Consider the following 21,524-nt stretch of genomic DNA (forward strand, 5'->3'; position numbering starts at 1 on the left):
GAGGCCTGTGGGGGGACAGTGACTACAGAGGAGAAACGGGAAGGGGGGGGAAGGATTGTGTGAGCCTCTGAGGCCCCTATACAATCTCCTTTCTGTTGTCCTGCCCCCACTTGCACCCCCTCGTAGATCGTAAAGACAGCAGGAGCCATTCTCATGACCAGCCAGTCTGAGCTGCCTCCCGCCAGCTGGCCGGAGAATTCCACCCAGTGATTCCTGCCTGCAGCCGGCCACCTGAGCTAGAGCAGAGCTCTTAGAGAGAGACGTCCACCCTCTTGTTGGGGACGGGGAATCCCTGGGCAGCCCATGCCAGCTGCTGACCACCCACCTCATCAGACAGGTGCCTCGGTGCCACTGTGACTGTCTCTTCCAGAGGCAGCCTGATGGGCCCCATGACTTCCCCTTGTTCTCACTGCTCGCCTCAGCTGAGTTTGGTTCCTCTCCGGCCTCAGCGTGTGCCGGAGTGTGTGTGTGACGGTCATTCTCTGCTCTGGTCACTCTTGCCATTGGGTCACGTTTCCAAGAGCCGCTAGGTCACACGGGCACCTGCGGGCTGTCCCAGGAGCCAGGGTTCTCTGCTTGGTGTCCCCCTCTGGATCCCTAGTTTTGCACCTTTGACCTTCACTCCTGACCCTGTTCTTTCTTAGTTGTCCCCCGCGCTGATTTGGATCCCGGGTGCAGTGGTCCCTCCTGCACGGCTGGGGGAGGGGCCTTTAGAAGGAGAGGGGCTTGCGCCCGCCTGCCTCCCAGAGCTTTCCAATAAGGCCCCTAGGAGTGATTTAGGCCCAGCTTGGCAAGGGTAGTTAGGGGCTTAACTTCAGGTAGACATTGTGGCCAAGTGGCTGGAGCCCTGCACTGGGACTTGGGAGACCTCGCTTTTATTCCTAACTTGGCTACTGGGTAATCCCAGGCAAATCTCTTTCCTGCTCTCTGCCTCAGTTTCCCCATCTGTAAAATGGGGATGACACAGAGCTTCTTGGAAATGAGCGACAGGGGATGGATCACTTGATGGTGACCTGTTCTGTTCATTCCCTCTGGTGCACCTGGCACTGGCCGCTGTCAGGAGACAGGACCCTGGGTGAGATGGACCTTTGGTCTGACCCAGTAGGGCTGTTCTTATGGGTGTTAGTGGGAGTTGGGTGCCCGCAAACCTCTGGGCTTCAGGCCCTGTGGGGACATGGGGGGCCCTCGTTGCCTGAGTCACTGTTGCCAATGGGATGCGAGCTGCTGGGGCGTGTGCAAGCGCCCCCGCTGCCCGGCTCCGGAGAGCCTCTGTGCCTGGGATCCACTCAAGGGACCGCGGGCGTCCCAGCCGGGCGGCAGGGGCGGGGCTGCGCCGCCAGGTGGCGCCGCTGGGCCGGCTCCAATTGTCTCATTAGCCGAGCGGGCGGCCCCTGGCCACGGGGCGGGAGGAGGCTGCTAGCGCCGGGCCGCCCCCGCGAAGGACACCGCGGGCCGGGCCGTCTGCTCGCCGGGCCGAGAGCGGCTGGGCTGGGAGCCCGCGGGCGGGGGCTGCTCGCTCCGCACCAGCGGCGCCCGGGCGCCCCGAGGTAAGTGCCCCGGGCTGCTGTCGGGGTGCAGGGAGAGCCCTCCTGGAGCAGGGCTGTGCCCAGGGCAGCTGGGGGCTGGGATTCCTGGGCTCTCTGGCTCCTGCCTAGGGTGACCGGATGTCTGGATATTAGGGACTTTGTCCTTATATATGCCACTCTACCCCCGAGTTCCCCGAAAAAGTCCCCACTTGCTTTCTGGTCACCCTACCCTGCCCCCCCCCCAGCCCCCTCTGCGCTGGGCTTCTGGAGGTGGGGGCACCCGGGGCACGCAAGGGGCTGCAGGCACACGCTGGGGGGCTCTCGTCCAGCTCTTGGGTCAGAGGAGCTCCCAGGAGGGAGCCCTTGGCCCAGCTCGTGGGGGGCAGGGGCTGCGGATGCTCTGGCCTCTCCTTGCAAGTGTTCTGGCCCCTGGGAGCGTCCCTGCCCAGCCGGCAGCTTCAAGCCTTGCCCGGTCTCCGGACTCTGATCCCTGCCTGCCGCGCGGCAGACTTGGAAAGCGTCGCTCCGGCTTTAGGGCTGCGGGGTAATGACAGGCTGCGCTGCTGTGGGGAGCCAGGGCAGGGGCTGGAGCTATTTTGGGACTGTCTAGTAAATAGCCAGTCTCCTCATGTGGGGGGAGGAGGGGACTGAGAGCACCTCGGCTGCAGGAGGCCTGGCTCCTCCTCACCCCATTGCCCCTGCTTGCGAACAGGGTGCTCGCGTGCCCCCTTGGCTGATCAAGCTTTGCCCCAGCTCTTTATTCAAAGGCAGCCCCGTTCCCTGCTGCCCCGGCCTCCTGTTGCCACCCCTCCAGTTGCCCTGCAGGGAGCTAATCCAGCCTGAGTACTGATGCCAAGGTGTCATGCACGCGGGAGCAATCTCTCCCTCTGGGGTGCTGCCCACGTAACGCACGAGCCTCAGGGCTCCCCCACGTGAATCGTTCCCCTCCGAAGGCGGCTCTCTGCCCGTCACCCAACACCGTGCCTCTCACGCTGTGGGCAGCGCTGGCCTCTGGGTACGCGCCAGTCACTGGTGAGCTCACAGGTGTGAGGCAAGTCAGAGATGTTGGGTGCCAAGAGGGGACCCTTTCTAGTGCTTTGTCCCATCTGGTTCTGAGTGTCACAAGCAAAGGGGCTCCCTGTGCCCCCCACCTAGCCTCTGGGATGGCTGCGTGGGCACTCAAAGGCACACAGGCCTACCCTGCTGCTGGATGGGGTATGGTTTCAGCCCTTCTCCCACCCCCCACCCTCACTCATGGGGGCCCTGCTGGAGTCCAGAGAGGATTGCCAGGCACAGGGCATGTCTGTATCTGGTGTGTGTGTGTTTGCGGGGAGGCGCTTCCTACTGGCGCGGCAGAGCCAAGCACAGGAAATTCTTCCCAGCGGTTTCTCAAGCCCCTCTTTGTGTGCCTGGGATTTTTAAGATGTTTCCCTGACGGTTATGGAAGAGGTGTCGGGGCCAGCCGGCCGCTAGCCCTGCTTCCTCCCCCTCCGCCAAGCTGCATGTGAATCTAACCTCCCCCGGGGAGGGGGCCTGCGTGTGGTGCAGGGATCAGGAGTGCTCGGGGCTGTGTCTGACCTATTGACTCCAGCCGCTCAGACGTGGGGGAGCGGAGCATCGGGTCATCCCCGGGGCTGTGCAGTGGGGCTGCCCTCGTGGGATAGGAACAGCGCCGGGCAGATTGGTCCTTCGGGTGCTGGAGGGGACAGGGGCCTTTCTTCTTTCCTCAGTCAGAAGGGGACACGCAAAGTGGGCTGGGAAGCGAACAGCACCAAATGGGCTGAACTGGGCCTCCCCTTCCCCCCCCCCCCCCCAGGCTGTGATGCTGCCCAAATCCGACTCTTCATGTGTTCCTTGGGGTGGCCCCCCCAAGCTGCCTCACTGAGAGCCCTGGGCTGTTTTGCCGTCCCACCAGGATGGTCACTTCCCACCCCAAACCTCCACAGCCTGCCTTGGTGGGGGGTGGTGTCGGCACATGAAGGTGTCAGCTCAGCATCCTCTCCGGGGCGGGCTTGGGGAGCAGAAAAGCTTCTTCTGAACCACAGGAACAAATGACTCAAACCTGTGGCTGCAAACTTCCTGCATTGTCTTGTCTCCGCTTCCTGCCAGTGCAGGGGGCTGGGGGCGCCCGCTTGGCTCAGGCCTGCAGCAGTAACCTGCCAAGACCTCTTCTGCCCCTCAATACTGACAGCTGCTCTGTCTCTGCTCCCACCATCTCTCTTCTGCTCAAGTTCAAGCGATCTTCTGCCATTGCACGGTAGCCATGTGCCTCTTGCCAGCCCCGTGGCCCTCTCCTCTCCAACACACACTCTTGACCAGCTCTTCTCCTGCCCCCCAATCCTCACTGCCTTGCCCGCAGCACCATCCTTGCTATCCATTCTGCCACCTCTTCGAGCCAGTTCCCCCAGGCCTGGCACTGCTCTCCCTTGGCTCCCCTGCCCTAGGTTCGCTGCTCTCTGGACCCTGGCTATGTCTGGGTCCCAGCAGGTTTCTTAGCTGAACCTGGCTTGGTCCCCTTGTCTGCCCCAAGCCCTGCTGTGTGTGATTGCCCGCCCCCCATCCCCATAGCATGCTGGCTCACCCCACCGGTATCACGTTTACCAGCCAACGGCTCTGCCAGTGCACCCATTTTCTGGATCGCAAAAGGGCCTCAAGGTGTTTAGAGGGCAGCCTCAGAACGAGACTGATTGACCACCTGCAATGCTGGGTTGATGCTGGCACCATCCAGAGTCAGTGCCTTCCCCTGTGTGCCTGATCCCTCTGCAGGGTGATGCTAGAGCGTCCCGGTCCCAGTTCTCTGTGCCTTTTCCGGTTGGGCTGGGCGGTGCTGGAGCAGGCCCTGGGAGCCAGCAGCCTGCGCCCACAGTGTATTTCTTTGCCCGGAGCCCCCTCCATCCGCCCCAGCTGCTTGTGGTTAGGAAAGGAAACCGTTGGCCTTATTGGCTGGTGTCAGGCCTGCAACGGGAAGGCAGAGGCTGTTTGCGCCAACCTGTGACAGTGCAAGACACTTCTCTGTGTCTCGCAGCTGCGCTCCCCGGAAGGAAAGAGCCGCCAGGCGAATGAACGTAGCGCGCCGATTGCCCTGCGAGAGAGGGCAGCGCTGGGACGACCCAGGGTGAGGGCCCCGATTACTGCTGGGAAGCCCTTCTAGCTTTGATTTCAGGATTGGAGGAACGGGACTAGGAGTCAGGAGTCCTGGGTTTTGTTCCTGGCTCTGGGAGGGGAGTGGGATATAATGCTTAGTGCTGGGAGGGGGTGGGAGTCAGGACTCCTGGTTCCATTTCTACCTCTGGAAGGGGAGTGGGATCTAGTGGCTTAGAGCAGTGGGACTGGAACCAGGACTCCTGGGTTCTGTTGCCGGTTCTGCCACTGACCTGCTTTGGCCGAGGAAAGAAAGGATCTTTCTCTCTCAACCCTGGACTCCCCAACAGCCTAAAGTGCTCATGCTGCTGGGTTCAGCTTGTGCCCCGTTGCTCCCTGAATTTCCTTGCCCCCAGCCCTGATACGCTGGTTTTATTCCATTTTCAGATCCTCCTCCAGGGGCTGCCACGCTGCCCATCCTGCTGCCGCTGGCGTCGCCATGTCAATGACGGTGAATCTGACCGGCCCGGCCCCCTGGGGCTTCCGTATCACGGGAGGAAGGGACTTCAGGAAGCCTATCATTGTGTCCAAGGTAGGAGCATCCACATGCTGGGGTTTGCCTGCTTGTGCTGGAGTGTGCTCTAGGCACTGGAGCAGAGGGGCACTGGGAGCCAGGACTCCTGGGTTCTGATCTTGGCCCTGCCACTGAATCCCTGTACGGCCTTGCACAAGTGCCTTGGATGAGAAGGTGAGCATTGCCCATGCTCTGGAGGTGAATAGGTTTTGATGGGCTGGCAAGAGGAGTGGCTTGCTCGGCTGCGGCTCTGAGGATTTAGCGAACACTTCCAAATCCCAGGCGAGACAACCTGGGTTAACAGCCTTGTGCAGGTGTGTTAAACTGGCCGAGTTCAAGCTAGGCTCCCCTGAGGATGTGCCATGCCCAGTTAAACCCATGTCAAGGCACACTGCCTTGTTCAGGCTAGGCTTGAGTGTTAGCGAACACCTTCCAAAGCCTAGTCTGGGAGCGGCCTGAGGGCACGTCTGGGATCTCAGCGAAGGGATCTTGGCTGGTGGCATGCAGAGAGAGTGGCAGCCAGGCCCCCGGCTGCCCAGGGCTTTGTGTTCTGGAAGTAGCTGCTGAAACAGGAGCCGGGAAGCCAGTGGAATGCCCGGAGTTATGGCTCTCCCTGCTAAGTGGCATGTGCTGGGCAAGCTGCAGTGGCTCAAGGAGCCCCAGGTGGGGAGCAGCCAGTCCAGGAGGTGAGGTAAAGAAGCCACAGAGAGTGGGAGGCTGTTCCCCAGCAGGATGCTGCAGGTGCGTTCCTGTGGGGATCTGAAAGGGGAGAGCCCAGGCACTGGCTTCAGCTCCCCGTCGGTGTGGGGTCTGGCGGGCTTGATCCTGTGGTGAGCTCCCTGTGGATTTCCCCATGGCTCCCTTGTATAATCTGGCTGGCTGTCGCGCGTCTTTCCGCTGGCTTGCTGTCTTCTCCGTCCCCCTGTGCCAGAGCCACTTGCTCTCCCGTCGGCAAAGGGCAGGGGCTGCAGAGGAAGCCAGCTCCCTGCTGAGTGGGCGTGGTGCCAAGGGACCTGGGAGCAGATCCTGTTTACCGTCCTTGAGGAATCCTGCTCTGTGGGAACAGGCTAGAAGCCCCTGCGGTGCACGTGTGCGGAGAAAAACAACAAGCTCTAACTTCACCCATGGCCAAGAGGAGTTTCTCTCTGTTGTTGTTCTGGCCTTGGCCTTGGTGTCCACTGTAAACCTGGCCTCAGTCAGGGGAGATCAGGACAGGGAGGTGGGGCCTTCTGCCTCCAAGTCACCAGCTGGGACCTGTGAGCAAGCTGGCTGTGACCGAGAGCCCTTCCTGCCTCAGCAGAGAGGCCAAGGACTGAGTGGACCACAGAGATTCAACACCCTCCCCCAGCCTTAGGGGTGGTCCCTCTGAATCAGGGTTTGGGGCACATTGGCAAGACAGGACTCCTGCTGTGCTGAACTGTGGATTTTCAGAAGCTTTTGTGCCCTGCAGCTGTTGCTCTGGCATCTTTCCCCAGCACGAGATTCATGTCACTTTATTGTCGATGGCGCAGGTGGCAAGGCCTACAGTTAAGATTGCTGGACGTTTCTCATTCTAAGGCCCTATTTTTCCAAAGCCAAACTTTAAGCCTTCGGGCTGATATCGTCCAGGCTGACTGGCTATCTCGGGCTGAACTTTTCTGGAAAGTTTCAGCTAAAACGGTTCAGCTGTTTCTGAGAATGGAATTTGCCTCACTTGTTGCAGAGGTTGGCAGGTGTGTCGTGAATGAGGCAAGGGGCTGCAGGAAGAGAAAGGATGGTCTCCTAGGTAAGGTGAGCGAACGCTGTCCTGGAGAACTGGATTCTGTCCCTGCCTCTTGCCACAGAGTTCCTGCGTGATGCTGGGAAAGTCACTTAAACCGGACATTTGTTTGACAGATGGTCATTAATTACGTGTTCCTCATTTTCTGGGTGCCTGACCTGAGACCAGATAAGCAGAAGTGCTGAGCACTCCCAGCGTTGCCTGACGTCAGCTGGGAGCTGGGCCGTGAGCAGAAACATGCTACGTGTTGCTTAGTATGCTGAAATATCAGATGCCAGGCGTCTCAAATTGGACACACAAAATTAGTTGGCAATTTTGGCTTTAAACTTTGTGCCTAGTTTTCGCACCTATAAGCTGGGGGGGGTAATACCACCCCCTCGCCTCCTGGGCTCTGGGAATTTGTTAATTCATGTTTGCAGAGAATGAAGACTGCAATGAGAGCACTGTAGAAGAAGCCCATGAGGAAATGAATAATTCTGGATTCAGAGCAGGATTGGGATAGTGAGCAATACATCGTGCATGGGACTGCACAGTGTTGGAGGGAGTTAAGAGGAAATATTGCCCAGCTTCGCTGAGCACTGTGCAGAGAGTAAGGCATGTAGTGTGGGGGGTGGGAGAGGGGTGTCTGGGGAGTCTCACCACTCGGAAACTCAGCTGAGTAGCAGTGTCCTCTGCCCCAGGTCTACTCCCTACACTGTGGCCCCATTTTGACAGCCGCTTCCCAAGGGCTGTAGGGTATTTGGATGCTGTCTGATTTCCAGGTCAGGGATGGTTTTCTTCCCCCCCCCCCCCACCCCCACCCCTCCAAGTTGAGGTAGGATGTCTGGGAACCTCCTGTCTGGGGGAGAAAGCTCTAGGCCCCTGAGTGGAATGTAGGGCTCCTCTGGGCCGGGGGCAGGTGGCGAAATCGCAGGGTTTGACCATCCCTTTGGGCTCATCCTCACTGCAGAGTTACCCTGTGTTACAGCTAGTGTGTTCTGGCCAGCTATGGGCAGGGCTGGAGGCTGGGCTGGAAGAGGTCCCACAGAGAAGCCAAGCTTGGGAAAAAGCTGAAGCTGGTGTCATGGTGGTAGGTGGCCGTAAAGGCAAGCCTCAGGCAGGGCTAAGATTGGGCTAGCGTCTCTTCTGTTCAGAGCAGGTTGGGAAGGGCCCCCTGCTTATCTCTGCCTCCCCTCTCGCTGCTCCTTGGGCCAAGGTGCTGGCGATCCACCTGGGCGAGGGTGGCCGTGTCTCCTGTGCCGTGGTATGCTGGAGGTGGCTGGCAGGTCTCTGCCCCCAGCACTGTGCCTCCCCCAGGGCGGTTTGTTTCTCTGCAGTAATGCCTGGGTGTTCTCCCCCGCCCCCTGGCCGTGCAGGTGATGGAGCGCGGTAAGGCCGCTGCAGGGGACCTCCGACCTGGTGACGTCATCGTCTCCATCAATGGCGACAGCACGGCCAACATGCTCAATGTGGAGGCGCAGAACAAGATCGCGCAGAACAAGATCAAGCAGAGCTCCGGCCGGCTCCAGCTTCAAGTGGACAGGTGAGATCTGCCTGCCCATGTCCACACTATACTGTTCCCTCTTCCTCATCAGGGCAGGGATCTGCTTGGGGGGCCTGGCTTCACTATTCCCCCCCAGTCCCCCTGTGCTGTGGGAGTGCTGTAGTGTCTGGGTGGGGCGTCAGGGGTCTGTGTCAGAAATCTGGAGTCCTGCAAGTTCAAACTCGCAATCACTCCATCAGGATCCATCCCGGGCCCTTTTCATCACAGCAGCAAGGCCTACAGGGTACAGCTGGGATTCATAACTCCTAGGTTCTCTTCCCGGCTCTGCCACTGACTCATTGGCTAGCCTTGGGCAAGTTACTGCCCCGCTCTGTGCCTCAGTTTCCCCTGCTGTGCAGTGGGGGATAATGATTCCTACCTCTCTCCCGGAGGGCTAGGGGTTAGTTAACCAATCGGTACAGCACTATTTACATCCTAATACAATATGCCATTACCAGGGCTCAGCCCTGTACTGCTCCTTGGTAAATGTCTACACCTCCTGCATGGACAGGATGTGGAGCAAGGGATGAGGGTTATTTCCCCCCTGCCCCTCCGCGGTGGAAGCACGGGCAAAGGCTGAGCTCCAACCCCCTTGGTTTACATGGAGCAGAGACGTACAAGAGAGACCCGAGGCCTGTATGGGGGATACAAGGCTGGACTACAGAGGGGTCTTGCCTTAGTCTCTTTGCTACGCCCTGGGGACCACTGCTCTGAGGTGCTGTGCCCGGCTTGATGCTGCAGCTCTGACGGCTGGGAGGCATGCTGGGCATGGGGCTGTGGCTCCTGGGTGGGGGTGGGGGGCTGTGGCACGCTATGGGAGGTGGGCATGCTCTGCTGTGGGTGGCTCTGGGGCAGGGAGAGGGGATCAGCTGTGCTGTGCTTCTGAGGCAGGGGCATGGAGCTGTGGCTCGGACGGCGGGCGGGGCAGGGCTGGAGTTCAGCTGTGCCAGGCACAGCGTGTCTGTTCCTCCCTGCTTCGGGAGGCGCCATCTCTGCTGTTGGCCTCGGGGGCCTTTAGGCTGCTTCTGGAAACTAGCCCGCTGTGCACACGGAGGAGCAGGCAGCTTTGGCAGCTACCGCCCTGCAGCCCAGGTCTGACGGGTTCCAGTGAGCCTCTGCCCTCTGGGAGGGGCAGGTCAGGGGTGTCCTGTGACAGCCCCTTGCAGCATGGGGCAGGCCCCAGTCAGCGGAAGCTGCCTTGGGGGCTGTTGTCCAGCTCCACAGTCCAGAGGATACGACCCTTCCCCTCCCCCCCCAGATGGCCAGGCTGCAGGAGAGGGACCCTGCGTGGCAGGTCTGTCAATCCAGTCAGCCCTGGGGCTGGCTCTCCACTACCCGCCCTGATTCACCTGCTTGGCCCTGATGAGCTGGCTGCATGTGCGACGCTTACAGTCTGAGCCAGACCCCTGAGGAAGGGGAGGCCGGGCGCTGTCTTTCCCCTGACAGGTGCATTGGAGCCAGCGAGAGGCCCCTGGGAGTAGCTGTGCTGGTGCGTGGCTTGGCAAGCTGGGTGGCTCAGGCTAAGCCTGTGTAGCTGGGTCCTGCCCCACTGGGGAGGTGGAAACTTTCTTTGCATTGTCTCCTGATGACTCTGACTGTCCAGAATGTGAAACCGTCTTTGCGGGGGGGGAGGTGATGGGTGCATCCTATAAATACCTCACTGCTGACCCGGGTGCGGCCACTTGCCAGCCTGACTCACGGCTTCCTCTTGCCCTCCCCTGCCATCTGCGGCATTCGCAAGGGATTGTTTGGCAAAGGTATCTGCCTGGCCTGCTGCCCCAGGCGTTGCACTGTAGGGTGAGGACATGCCTGGGAGCGCCAGGCAAAATCCTGGGCTGAGCCCCCGCCCTGCCCTGATCAGCTGCTCCTGCAGCAGGTCGCGTAGCCTGGATGCTCGCTCGCATCCCCCCACAGCAGTTGCACGCTCAAATGCATGTGCGCACAAGCTTCCATGCAGTCACGCTTGCACAGGCGTGTGCAGCCTAGTTTCACCATTGCTGGTGCACGAGCTCCTGGGGAGCTGCCTGCCCAAGAGACCCCTCCCACACGCATGAAGCCCCTTTCTCTCGCCAGCTCCCTTAGTAGCCTATCTCTCCTGGCTGCCTCTCTGCTCGGTGCTGCGTCCTCTCCCCCTCTCCAGCTGACTGGGACGTGCAGCGGGTCCTGACGAAGGGTGGGAAACCCTCATGGTATTTTGGAAGTGGCCCAAAACCCACAAACCCAGCCGGAGCGGCTCAGGAGACAGCATTCCTCTCATTCCGGGCCCTTCGGCTCATCTCCTTCCCTTCCCCGCCTGCCCCGAGAGCCAGCCCGCTGTCCCTGTGCTCCCGCTGGGTCCTCAGGGTGGGGAGCCACGCCTCTCCGTCCCCTAGCTGCTGGCCCTTCCCCTCTGGCCCTTCATCTCCTGGCCTCTGCTGTACTAGAGGGGAGAACAGCGCCCCACCTGCGTAGCTTCCCCCAACTTACACACACTCACCCCAGGAACTGCTTTCACAGAGAGACCGAGCCAATGTCCCCTTTTGCTGCCACTGGGCATGTCTGCCTGTGTCTGGCAGTGGGAGCTGCCCCCAAAGCCACGCTCTTGTCACAGGGATGTCTGGCTAGGAGCCTGGGAGGCAAGCAGACAGCCGCAGTCTGCTCTGTGTCCTGCTGGCTGGGGCTAACCCCATGTGGACCGTGGAGTGCTGGTCCCTATGTTCTGTCCCCTTTGGGGCTGGGCCTGGGCTTCAGAACTCGAGAGACCCTTCCAGCCCCCTGCCCCTCTGCTCTCGGGAATATGGGATGTGGGGGCAGGACTCCTCTCGTCTCCCACCATCATGTTGCATTCCTATGGTCCAACTTGTACCCCTCCATTTAACTGCCCTTCATGAATTCCAGCTCCTGGCTACATCAAAGCCCCCAGCGGGTTCCTGTTGAGAGGGGGAGAGAATATAAAGTAGCCCTGTATTCCCCTCCTCCCGCCACCTGGCCTCCGGGGCTGGTGCCGCATCCAGCACATCCGGGCTGGGACCAGGAGTAGGGGTGGAAGAAGTCCTCTTAACCCTTTGTCCTTCTAACTGTGCCTGGATAGGGAGGGTGCTGAGTGGAGCGAAGCCTCTGGGGTGAGCTGAGTTCTCCCTCACTGACGGGGGGGGCGTTACGGTAGCACCTCGAGGCCCCCACTGAAATCAGGGCCCCGTTGTTCCGGGTGCTGTACGTAGATAGCTCACTGCGGAATGGGCTGTTTCTTACCAGCCAAATAAACACGATGGTGGGTTATTAATGTTACCCCATTGGACAGATGGGGACTGAGGGGCTAGGGGTCTTGCCCAAGGGTGCAGAGTCTGTGGCGGAGCAGGGAGTAAACCTTGGGTCTCCTGTGTCCCAGGCCTGCGTCCCCAGCTTTTCCTTCCTCTGCTTTCCCATGGGGAGGGTAGTTACTGCAGGCTATCAGACACAGTATGCCGAGGAACATGGCCTCAGGGCAGGGCACAAGAGGGGGTAACTAGCCAGCTGCCTCCTCTGGTCCCGGTTGTCATCCCAAGGCCCCAAAGGTGGAATGGGGGCCAGCCAGGCCAGTGTCTCTCTCTCTCCCTCCATCTCCTCTTTTTTTCCATTGCACTCAGGTCCCCGTTGTTCTTTCCCGGCCAGACCAATGGTGAGAGCTCCCCAGAGATGTTGGCCATGAGGTTCCAGGTGAGACCCTCCCCACCAGGTCCTTCCCCAGACCCTGGGGAGAGTGGAAACATCCAGCCCCACCTGGCAGCAGGAGCCCCATGTCTTGGCTCCAAGCCCTGCCCTTGGGGGGGGAGGGGATGCTGTGCCTGTTAATGGTCCTGGGCCCTGATTTCAGGGCACGGCTGCCTTTGCCCACCCCGAGGCCTCTCCCCACACAAGCGTCCTTCCCGCTCAACCCCAAAGGAGGGGGAGCCAGGGGGAGCCGGGCAATCCTGACTGGTGTGTGGGGTGGTTCCATCCCCTGCCCGCTTGGCTGACAGTATCTTTCCCCAGGATGTTGTGCGAACCAGGGATGACAGCCAGGGCTCGGTGAGGTCCTCCTACTCCAGCCCGGCATCCCTCAGCCCCCGGCCCGGCAGCCCCTTCTCATCCTCGTCACCCGGGTACCGGCCTGGCAGCCCCTACAGCCCCCAGAGGCCCAGCCTGCCCTCCGAGGGCAGAGTGGAGATGGTGGTGAGCAGCCGCAGGTAAGGCCCAGAGCCAGGGAGAGGTTAGAGGTGGGGTGGGTGTGCCACGCATCTGGGTTTGAATGGCCCAGGTGTGGGGAGCTGGCAGGGTGGAGGCGATGGGATACAGCTGACCTTTTTTTGATCCCCCTGTGAATGGGTTTCCCATAGACTTTTCTCCCCCTTTCAGCTTCCAGTCTCTGGCCAGTTCTCCCAGTGTCTTTGAGGATCGCTCCCCCTCACCCTATGGGCACCAGCGTTCAGGCAGCAGACAGGTGAGCAGGAGGGCGCTGGGGTAACAGCATCCCAGCTGCACAGCGTTCTGTGTTGGGGGGGATCCCCCCCACATCAAGCTGGGGTGTGATGCTGCAGGGGGGCAGGTGTTGGCCTCGTACCCTGGGGACCTGGCATTGTGCTGGGGCGGAGGTGTGTCTGTGGGGGAGAGTCTGAGTTACGTTGTCTCTTTCCCCTACCTGGGCCGCTGCGGGAAGCCTCGTGATGCCCTGGGTGGGGAAAGTGACACAAGCTCCTCCAATTCCCGCCCCCCAGGGTTTGGGATGCTTCGTCTCCGAACGCAGGGCTTACGCTGTCAAGGGGGAGCGGGGCGCCAGAGGCCCAGCTGGCAATTCCTGTCGCTGGCTGTCCCTTCTTTGTCAGGTGGGGTAACTGGACAGTCTGACCCTAGCAAAGTCCAGTCTGTCTTCGCAGTCCTGCTGAGCTCTCGGCCCCAGCGATATCTTGTGGCAGTGAGTCCCACAGACTAACCACCCACTGTGCAGCAATCTGAAACATGCTTCCCTTGGGTGTCACTGACTGGGGGGCTCCAGGGGAGGGCCACTGCCTCCCCTGTCCTACTCGCGGCCTGTCCATCTGCACCAGCTCTTTGCCACCTCTCCCTAGGCCCCATTCAGTCTCCCAGCGCCTGTCTCTGAACCCCCATCTCCTGGGATATTTTTCCTTGGGGGCATTTGCCCTTTCCCCTCCCAGTGCTGGGTCTGGGTGCAGGTGTATTTGTAGGATTGGGGAAGAGCTCCATTGTGGCAACAGGAGGGGATTTTACTGCCGGAGGGGGTCGGGGTGTTCACATCATCCCTTGGCGCTGTGACTGTCCTCTTTTGGTCCATCCAGCTTTGCCCGCCTCCTCCATCCAGCCTCCATGTTCCTGCCCTGCCCCGGAGGGACCCTCCTGGCGGAGTGAGGGCTTTGGCTTCCGTGTTGCCCCCAGGAGGCCGTGCGCTGGGCCCCGTTACTAAAGCAGCCGGCTGCCCGACTGTAGCCTCCCGCTCTGTCCCCGCAGGCAGCAGAGCACCTGGCGGAGGATGTTTGCCTGTTTCTACCTGGCGTCTCCGAGGCAACGGCTCAGGGCTGGGGAGGGAAAACCAGTTTGGGGAGATGCTGCCGCTCTCCCGTGGGCATGCAAGGCAGAGACGCTGGCAGGGGAGGCTGCCTCCACAGAGACACGTGGTCGGTCCTGGGAGCTTCTGCTCTTCCCTGGAGGAGCCGCTTGCTCCATTGTCTCTCGGGGGGGGGCGCTGTTCAGTCTCTGTTCAAAGCTGGATACTGCCTGCCCCGGGGCCCCAACCCCAGCCCTGGGTGCGTGTTCTCTGTGCTGACAGCCAGGCCCCACTGGTGCCACAGCAACAGGTCCAGGGAGTTCAGGGCCGGGGAGCTGCAGCCCAGCGCCTGAGCCACGAGCCCCAGGTACCTGTCCTGCCGGCGCTCGGCAGAGCCCGGCTCCAAGGGGCTGCATCCCCCGGGGGCGGTGGGCTCCGTTCCCTGCTGCTCACCCCTGGCTCCGGCTACGTCCTTCCCTATCCCGGAGGTGCATGGGCAGTGTGGCCCAGGCCGGTTGCAGTGCAAGCCCCCAGTCGACTTTCTAGCCAGACCTACACCCAGGGGTGAGGTGCTGGGAAGCCTGTGGCCCACCAGGGGGTCTGGCTCCTGGACTCTCCCATAACTTTCCCGTTTCCCTTTCCCGTGGGGGCCTGTTCTGTGCGCTCCGGTGGCGTAGGGCCCGGAGCCACATCCTAGCGCACCCCACTTGGCACCCACCGGCATTTTCTTGGCTCCCATCCTCTCCAGCGTGTTTCTACTGGGCGCTGCTGCTGCTTCCTCCTGGCTCCGGCTCCGTGGCAGCCACTGGCTCCGGGGGCCCGCTCCCTCCCCACCCTAGCTCCCTTTATTTTCTTGGGGCTGGGAATATTTTTCAAGCCCAAATTGGGAAGCGCGGTGGCCCTAGAGCGTGGCCTGTTCCAGCTGGCAGTGGGCTCGGCCCCGGAAGGCCCTTGGCTTCCCCTGCTTGTTTGTTCTCTCATTCCTTCCCAGCATTTATTTGCTTTGGTCTCTGGGCCCTGGTGGGCTCCTCCCTGCCTGCAGGCCACACCAGAGCTGGGGCCCTGCGAGTGGGATCGGAGATGGGGAGACGTGACCCCACTGGGCGGGAGCTGGGCTGGGATGCTTTCCTTGAGCCACGTGGCTCAGAGGCAGCTAATCAGCCCTTCCTAGCAGCAAACAGTGCATCCAAGGCCCCAGAGGTGAGACCATCCCCCCCAACCTGCCTGTCTCTTGATTCCCTCCCCCACCTGATGACACCCCCCCCGCCCAAGGGTCTGTCTTTGGGACGCTTGCTCGAGTTAACTGCAGGGCCTGGCGTGCGGCACGTTGATATGGCCGAACCTTGCTGCGTTGTGGGAGCTGGAGTGTCGCTGATGGGAGGCGGGATGCTTAAAGTTCAGGCGGAACTGCAGGGAGAGTCTCTAAGGGATTGATCAGGGCTGCTGCTCCGGAGCCAGGGAGGTTGCTATGCACATGGCACAGGTACACGCTTGTGGGCTCTGTGCTTGGCTCCTTGCCGAGATCTGAGCCAGCCAGATCCCCTGCCCCTGGGGAAGGGGAACAGACCCCTCTACTTTCCTCCTTGCAGGGAAGGCTGAGCAGCTGGGCTCTGCTGGCTTGCGGGGTGGCTCTGTCGAGTCTTTCTCCCAGAAACATTTGCTTCCACTTATCCGGGGTTTTGCCTTTCTTGTGGCTCCAGGGCCGATAAACAGGAGCAGATGCCGCTGGAGGAGCGTTTCTGTGCTAGCAGCAGACAGGCTAAAAATAACAGGCTTTTCGGGGGGCGGGAGCGCGTGTCTCCTGGATTTGGCCAGAGCTGACCCAGAAATAGGCATGCTGAGCAGGGGCACAGCCCTGGCAGATAGGGTGCTGGGCAGCACCGTGACGGGGAGGAGAGGGGCATGTCTTCCTGGTGCTGCGTAGCTGGCTGGTCCTTGCAGAAAGGAGCCAGGGCTCTGGCGGGAGTGGGGAGCAAGCTGGGAGGGGCGCTGTGCTGGCCACGTTCCCCTCCGCTCCCCATGGAGGGGGCAGGGTCTGGCTGGCCTTGGCACCGGCTTGGTGGGGGCGGCCAGGGACCCCTTCCAGGGCCTGCTCCAAGAGGGTGTCACTACCCAGAGCATCCTTTGCTTGCCCTGGGGTGGAATGAGCACGTGCAGCTCACCGCATGGTGCCAGGATGCTGGAGCCCTCGCCCCTAGAGCAGAGCCTCCATCTCCCCTGCAAGCTGACGGGGCATCTGCCTCTCCCAGATCCACCCATTGCCCACTTCCCCCAGCAAGCAGAGCCCTCTCTGCACTGCTCATGCCCCCGCCGGGGGCACCCAGGAAACCAGCCCTGCATCTTGGGCCGGGGCCCTGCGGGACAGGGAGGGCATTGCCGTGTGTGTCTCCCCAGCCAGGAGCCGCCTGTCTGAGGGGTCCCCTTTGTTCCGCTGGGAAACGCTCCGGCAGCTGGGAGGAGATGTCTGGACTGTGGGTCAGGGGCGTCCTCTAGTGGCCGGAGCATGCAGTGCAGCCCTGGGTGAACGTGAAAGGGCCGCGCTCTTGTATCCTGCGGGGTGAAAATGGGGTGGACCTGTTGAGTGTCTGCACAAAGCATCCCTGCCCTGCGGCATCCCGTTTGCTAGTATCCACAGCTCCACTTGTCCCTTGCTAAGGCATCGGGACGGGTGCCGTGGCCCAGCGAGCAGAGCTCTGGCTTAGGAGGGCTGGGCCCCCCGAGTTCTGCAAGCCCCGGCTGGCGTGGCTGTCTGGCTCTACAGCCTCAGTCAGGGTCTGGCTCCTCACGCTCCCTCCTCCTCTCTCTCCTGTCTCAGGAGCGGGGCAGCTTCTGCCACCCGAGCAGCTCTCCGGTTGCAGCTCTGCCTCTGATCAACCGCACACCATCCCCTCTCGGCCCTTGGGAGATGGGGGGGGTCCCGGGCAGGGCCTCACCCTCATACAGCCCCCGCAACAGGTAAGCCTTGCTCGCCAGCTGGGTCCTGGGCAGGGAGGGGAGTGTGATCCAGCCCAGAGTGAAGGATGCTGCGGGGAAACAGTCTGTGACCCACGAGGCTCCAGGGGAAGTGAGACATAAGCCAGGCTATCAAGAGGGCCTGCAGGATGCCGCCATTTGGGGCGAAGGGGCATTGGCAGAGCCGTGCCAGCCCTGAACTGATTTGGAGAGTGAAGTGGGGGGGGGGGGCCTCAGGTTGAGGTGAATCACCTCAGCGGGGCAGGGAGGGGGCTGTAGCTCGAGACTGAGGCACATTGTGGCATCTGGGTCCAGGGAGGGGTCTCTTTGGGTCTCACCTGAGCTGGGAGATTGAGGGTGGGGCTGTGGGGGTCAGTTTGGGGGTGCATAGCCTGGGGAGACTGGGTCTGGTTTGGGTTGTGGGGGGCAGGTTGGGACTGAGACTCATCACCAGAGCGTCCTGTTCCCACTGCCCCGCACCCCTTGCTATTCTAGTCCCACAGCCCTGCCAAAGCACTTCTGTCCTGACCCACAGCACCCCCTGCTGCTCCGCTGAGCTCTGCCAAGGCCCTGCGCAGGCTGGGGCCGGGAGGTGGTGAAAGGAGCTGAGCACTGGAGTAGCTGAGAGTGGGGCGGGGCACCTTTGGAGAGAACAGGCCCCTGGCTGAGAGGGGAGTTGCGGGGTCAGGGGAGCCCTCTGGTCTGCTGGGAAATCCCTGCCCAGTGATCCCAGGCCCCAGCCCAGGACGCCATGCAAGGGTTAACTTGGCTGATGCAGGTGTGCGTGGGAAGGAGCAGGGCAGGCCTGGGCGTCACCCTGGCCAGGGAGTGTCAGCGCCTTGTCAGCACAGAGAGCTGGAGACTGGGCCTGCAGAGAGACCGAAGGGGCAGCAGGCTCGCCCCCTTGGCAGGGCCCTGGGGTAGGTATTTGGGGAGGGGGGTGAATTACCAGTTCCCGGCCCCGGGGGAGCTGGCCATGTGTATGGGATGCAGGGTGCCGGCTGGGGTGTGGCCGCGGGCTCCCTCATGGAGGAAGTGCAGAGGCGTGGGCTAGAAAGGCACCTCCCCGAAGGCCTCAGGTGGGACGGGGTGATGGGCACAGAGTTGTCTGCGCCTGGGGTGAGGAGTTGGCTCGGTCAGTGCAGCTCAGCTGCCGGGGTCCCTCCTCCCTTGGGATGGGAGTTGCAGGTGTCTCATCCTGGCTGAGGTCAAGGGGGGAGGGGGATCCTGCCAGTTCCTCCTTAGGGATGGGGGACTGTGGCCCCAGGGGCCTCTCGGGATTAGGGGGTTAGCAGTCACCTCTGGGTCCCCAAGCTGGTACGCTGAGGGGGTTGGATTGTCTGAACACCCTGCCCGCGGCCAGGCTGCTGCTGCCTTGGCACAAAGGGGATTCGCTTGCAGCTTCAGCAGGTGAGGGGACCTTAAATTCCCCTTGTGTTGGGATGGGATGAGCCCCCTGCTCCTTTCTGGAGCACCGAGGCTTCCAGGTGGGTAGCTGCGCGCAGTGGGTGGTTAGCAGGGCTGGTTGGCCGGGATCTTGTTCCCCACCCCACAGCTTGGGGCTGGATGCCTGGGGCTGGACATGGCTAGGAGCTCTGTGTTCTTCAGCGGGGCTGCTATACACCAGGGCCTGCTCTCTCTGCAGCCTGGACTTGGAGCCGGCCATGCGGCGCTTGGAGGAGGACTCTGAGGTCTACAAAATGATGCAGGAGAACCGCGAGATCCGGGCCGCTCCGCGGCAGTCCAACACCTTCCGCCTGCTCCAGGTGGCTCTGGAGACTGATGGGGGAGGTGAGCAGAGGCCAGAGGGAACTGGGGCGGAGAAGGGCGTGGGCAGGAATCCAGAAGAGGAGAGCAGAGGGGCCAGGACAAGGGCAGGGGTGTAATAGTCTCCAGGGTCTGGGGTTCTGCATGGATGGAAGGGTCAGGGTGAAGGGGATTAGTCTCTGGGGTCCAGGGCAGTGTGGGGGGGAGGGTCTGTGGACATGGGAGTGCATCCTGGATCCTAATGTCTCCCTTGCTCTCCTTTTCAGTGGGCACCGCGACCCCCTTTCCCAGCCAGCTGTCCCCCAGCTCCCACAAGCCAGTCACCAGCTCCGTGGCCGGGGTCCAGAAGCTGCACACGTGTGAGAAGTGTGGCACCGGCATCACGTGAGTGTGGCTTATGCGGGGGAGGGAGATTCTGGAGACCCTCAACCTCTTTTTGGGCTGACGGCTCCATTTATCCCAGGATTTCTGCCGGGGAGGGCCCAGTCGGAAACTCGCAGCAAGCCCGGGCTGTCTTGTCCTTTCAGCCCGCAGTGCCAGTTCCCGCAAGCAAGGTCTCATCTCTGTGTGGCAGGAGAGGGTGTCAGCCTGGTGCTCACAGTCCAGACTCCTGGGTTCAATTCCTGGCCAAGGGGGAGCAGTCCAGGTGGGGAGCAGCCTGCCCCTCCCATATTGCTAGGTGGGGGCGCGGAATGGCGTTGGCAGAATACAGAAGGCTGATGCACTGGTATAGCGATGAGAGTGCAGGGGCTGGGCGTCAATCTCCTGGATTCTATCCCCGCCTCTGCCACTGACGCCCTTTGCAAGTCCTGGTCACGCTCCGTGCCTCAGTTTCCCCCATCTGGGAAGGCTTCATGAATGTCTGCAGCATTGGAGCTGGGGATCCATCCTTCTCCGGGCTCTGGCGCAGTTCAGACCCACAGACCTGGCAGCTGGAGTCCGTGTGCCTTTACTGTCCCTTTGCTCGGTGAAGCGTGGCTCGGCATGGGGCTTGGCTCCCTTAACCCCTCGGGACGAGGCGCAGGTGGACACGTGGTCGCCCTTCTCTGTGCATCTCACTCTGTGTGCACAAAAAAGCTTCCGGGGCTACTCTCGATCTGAGCTGGTTACTGAAGCAATGAGAGGTGCTCCGGGTACCTGAAGCGATGCCATGGTGAGCAGCCTTAGGCTGGAGTTCAGAGGAAGGTGCCCGGGTCTTAGGGATGTCCCCACGGAGCAGGCAGGAACCCATTGCTTGAAGGGCTTGGCCGTAGCTTGGGAGAATGGAAGGCGGAGCTGACCCTGTTGGGATATGAAGGGGGAGCCTGGGGGCAGTGGCGTCTGGAGAGCTGGGACGCTGTTGGCCAGCTCTCCCTCCCAGCTGACCGCGTCTATGCTGTCTCCCGCAGGACCCAGGCAGTGAGGATCCAGGAGAGCCGCTACCGTCACCCCGCCTGCTACGTCTGTGCCGACTGTGGCCTCAACCTCAAGATGCGGGGCCACTTCTGGGTGGGCGAGGAGCTGTACTGCGAGAAGCATGCCCGCCAGCGCTACCAGGGCCCCGGGGAGGGCGCTGCTGCTGCCACGGGCGTCTCCTCCAAGTCCTGAGTTGCCCCCGAGAGCATGGGGCCTGGGGCTCCCTGGATCTCCCCCCCCCCCCCTCCACTTCCCGGGGCTTCCGCCAAGCACAAACGCCACCTCCCATGCTGGGAATCTCACTGGTGTGTCCTGCTTTCAGCCTCCCTCGATTGGCTGCCAGGCCCTTGCTCCCGCTGCTCCCCAGCCCATCGGCTTCGCTGCTCTTGTTGTCTGTGGCCAATTGAGAGAGACCGATGAGGGAGCCTGCTAGGTATAGGGTAGGGGGTGGGAATGGGACAAAGAGTGGTCTTTTGCCTCTAGGTCACCAGTTTGAATCCAGCTCCCTCTGCTCAGACAGTCCCAGCTGGTGGTTGTCCAGCTGCAGAAATGAGCTTGTTTGGTTCTCAGCCTGTTTCTTAAAAGGAGTCTGGCCTAAGGGGTGCCCAGCTGTGGGAGATGCTTGCCCTGTCTTCTTCCTGCTCAGTGAGCAGAGGGTTCAGACTCCAGGGCTGCCGGCCCCGTACCTCTCACCAGGGCACCTCCAGCACACAGAGACGCGCTGTAGGACGGCTGTATCCCCTCTTTCTCACGATCACTGCCAGGAGCTGTGTGCGCGTCTGGGTGCAGTGGGGAGGGAGGGGTGGCACTCACACACTTAGGTACTGGGGGCCTTGCAGGGGGGAATGGGTTTGGCACAGCTTTGTACACTGACTTTGTAAAGCTTCTCTAAGGTATTAAACCAGATCTCTATATAAAATATAATATATATATATATATATATATATACCTGCCCCGCACCCGCCCGCTCCTGTGTCTGGTCTGTGAATGCAGCCGAGAGGGAGGGGGAGCATGCTTTTTCCCAAGGACCAATGGGGCTTAAAGGAAGAGGGTGCGTCCCACCCACCTGAGTCAGGATAGAGATAGACAGGGTTGATGGGGGAAATCTCCATTCCTATCAGAGGGGCACACTCTGGAGGTGAAGGAAATGCACCTTCCCATTAGGGATGTAGGGGGATGCTCTGGGGTCCCTCTTTCCCATGATAGAGGTTGCGCAGGGCTTTGAGTCCCTTTCTGTATTCTGCCAAGCTGAGGGGGGTATGGAAGGGGGCACCTCTAGTCCCAGGGGGTGATGCAGAGTTGGGAGGCTCCGTGGCCAACCAACCAGTTAATTGAGCAGCCCGGGGAGATTTCCAGCAGCAGTGGGTCCTCTGCCTGCCGCCAGCTCCGAGGGGGAGGTGAGGTGAGGGCGGGTGCCCCAGGCCCACGGGAGCCAGGTCTGCACTGTCGTC

General features: G+C 61.4%; 1 protein-coding gene across 3 annotated transcripts; it reads left to right on the forward strand.

The window, feature by feature from the left end:
* Window positions 1-1,383: 1,383 nt before the first annotated feature.
* On the forward strand, window positions 1,384-21,026 carry PDLIM2 (PDZ and LIM domain 2). 3 transcript variants are annotated; one of them, XM_027830497.3, is made up of 10 exons: window positions 1,384-1,547; window positions 5,055-5,199; window positions 8,296-8,462; window positions 12,068-12,137; window positions 12,453-12,646; window positions 12,816-12,900; window positions 16,775-16,914; window positions 18,557-18,702; window positions 18,945-19,062; window positions 20,067-21,026. In XM_027830497.3, exons 2-10 carry the CDS (start codon window positions 5,107-5,109, stop codon window positions 20,263-20,265), a joined length of 1,212 nt encoding a protein of 403 aa, XP_027686298.2. In that variant the 5' UTR covers window positions 1,384-1,547; window positions 5,055-5,106; the 3' UTR covers window positions 20,266-21,026. The 3 variants fall into 3 exon arrangements, with proteins under 3 accessions (XP_027686298.2, XP_043392225.1, XP_037742368.1); XM_043536290.1 differs by having other exon boundaries at window positions 1,423-1,547; window positions 5,067-5,199; window positions 20,067-21,013; XM_037886440.2 differs by lacking the exon at window positions 1,384-1,547 and adding an exon at window positions 4,493-4,641 and having other exon boundaries at window positions 20,067-21,025.
* The last annotated feature ends 498 nt before the right edge of the window (window positions 21,027-21,524 follow it).

The sequence above is a fragment of the Chelonia mydas genome, chromosome 26 (assembly GCF_015237465.2).
Source record: "Chelonia mydas isolate rCheMyd1 chromosome 26, rCheMyd1.pri.v2, whole genome shotgun sequence".
NCBI lineage: Eukaryota > Metazoa > Chordata > Testudines > Cheloniidae > Chelonia > Chelonia mydas.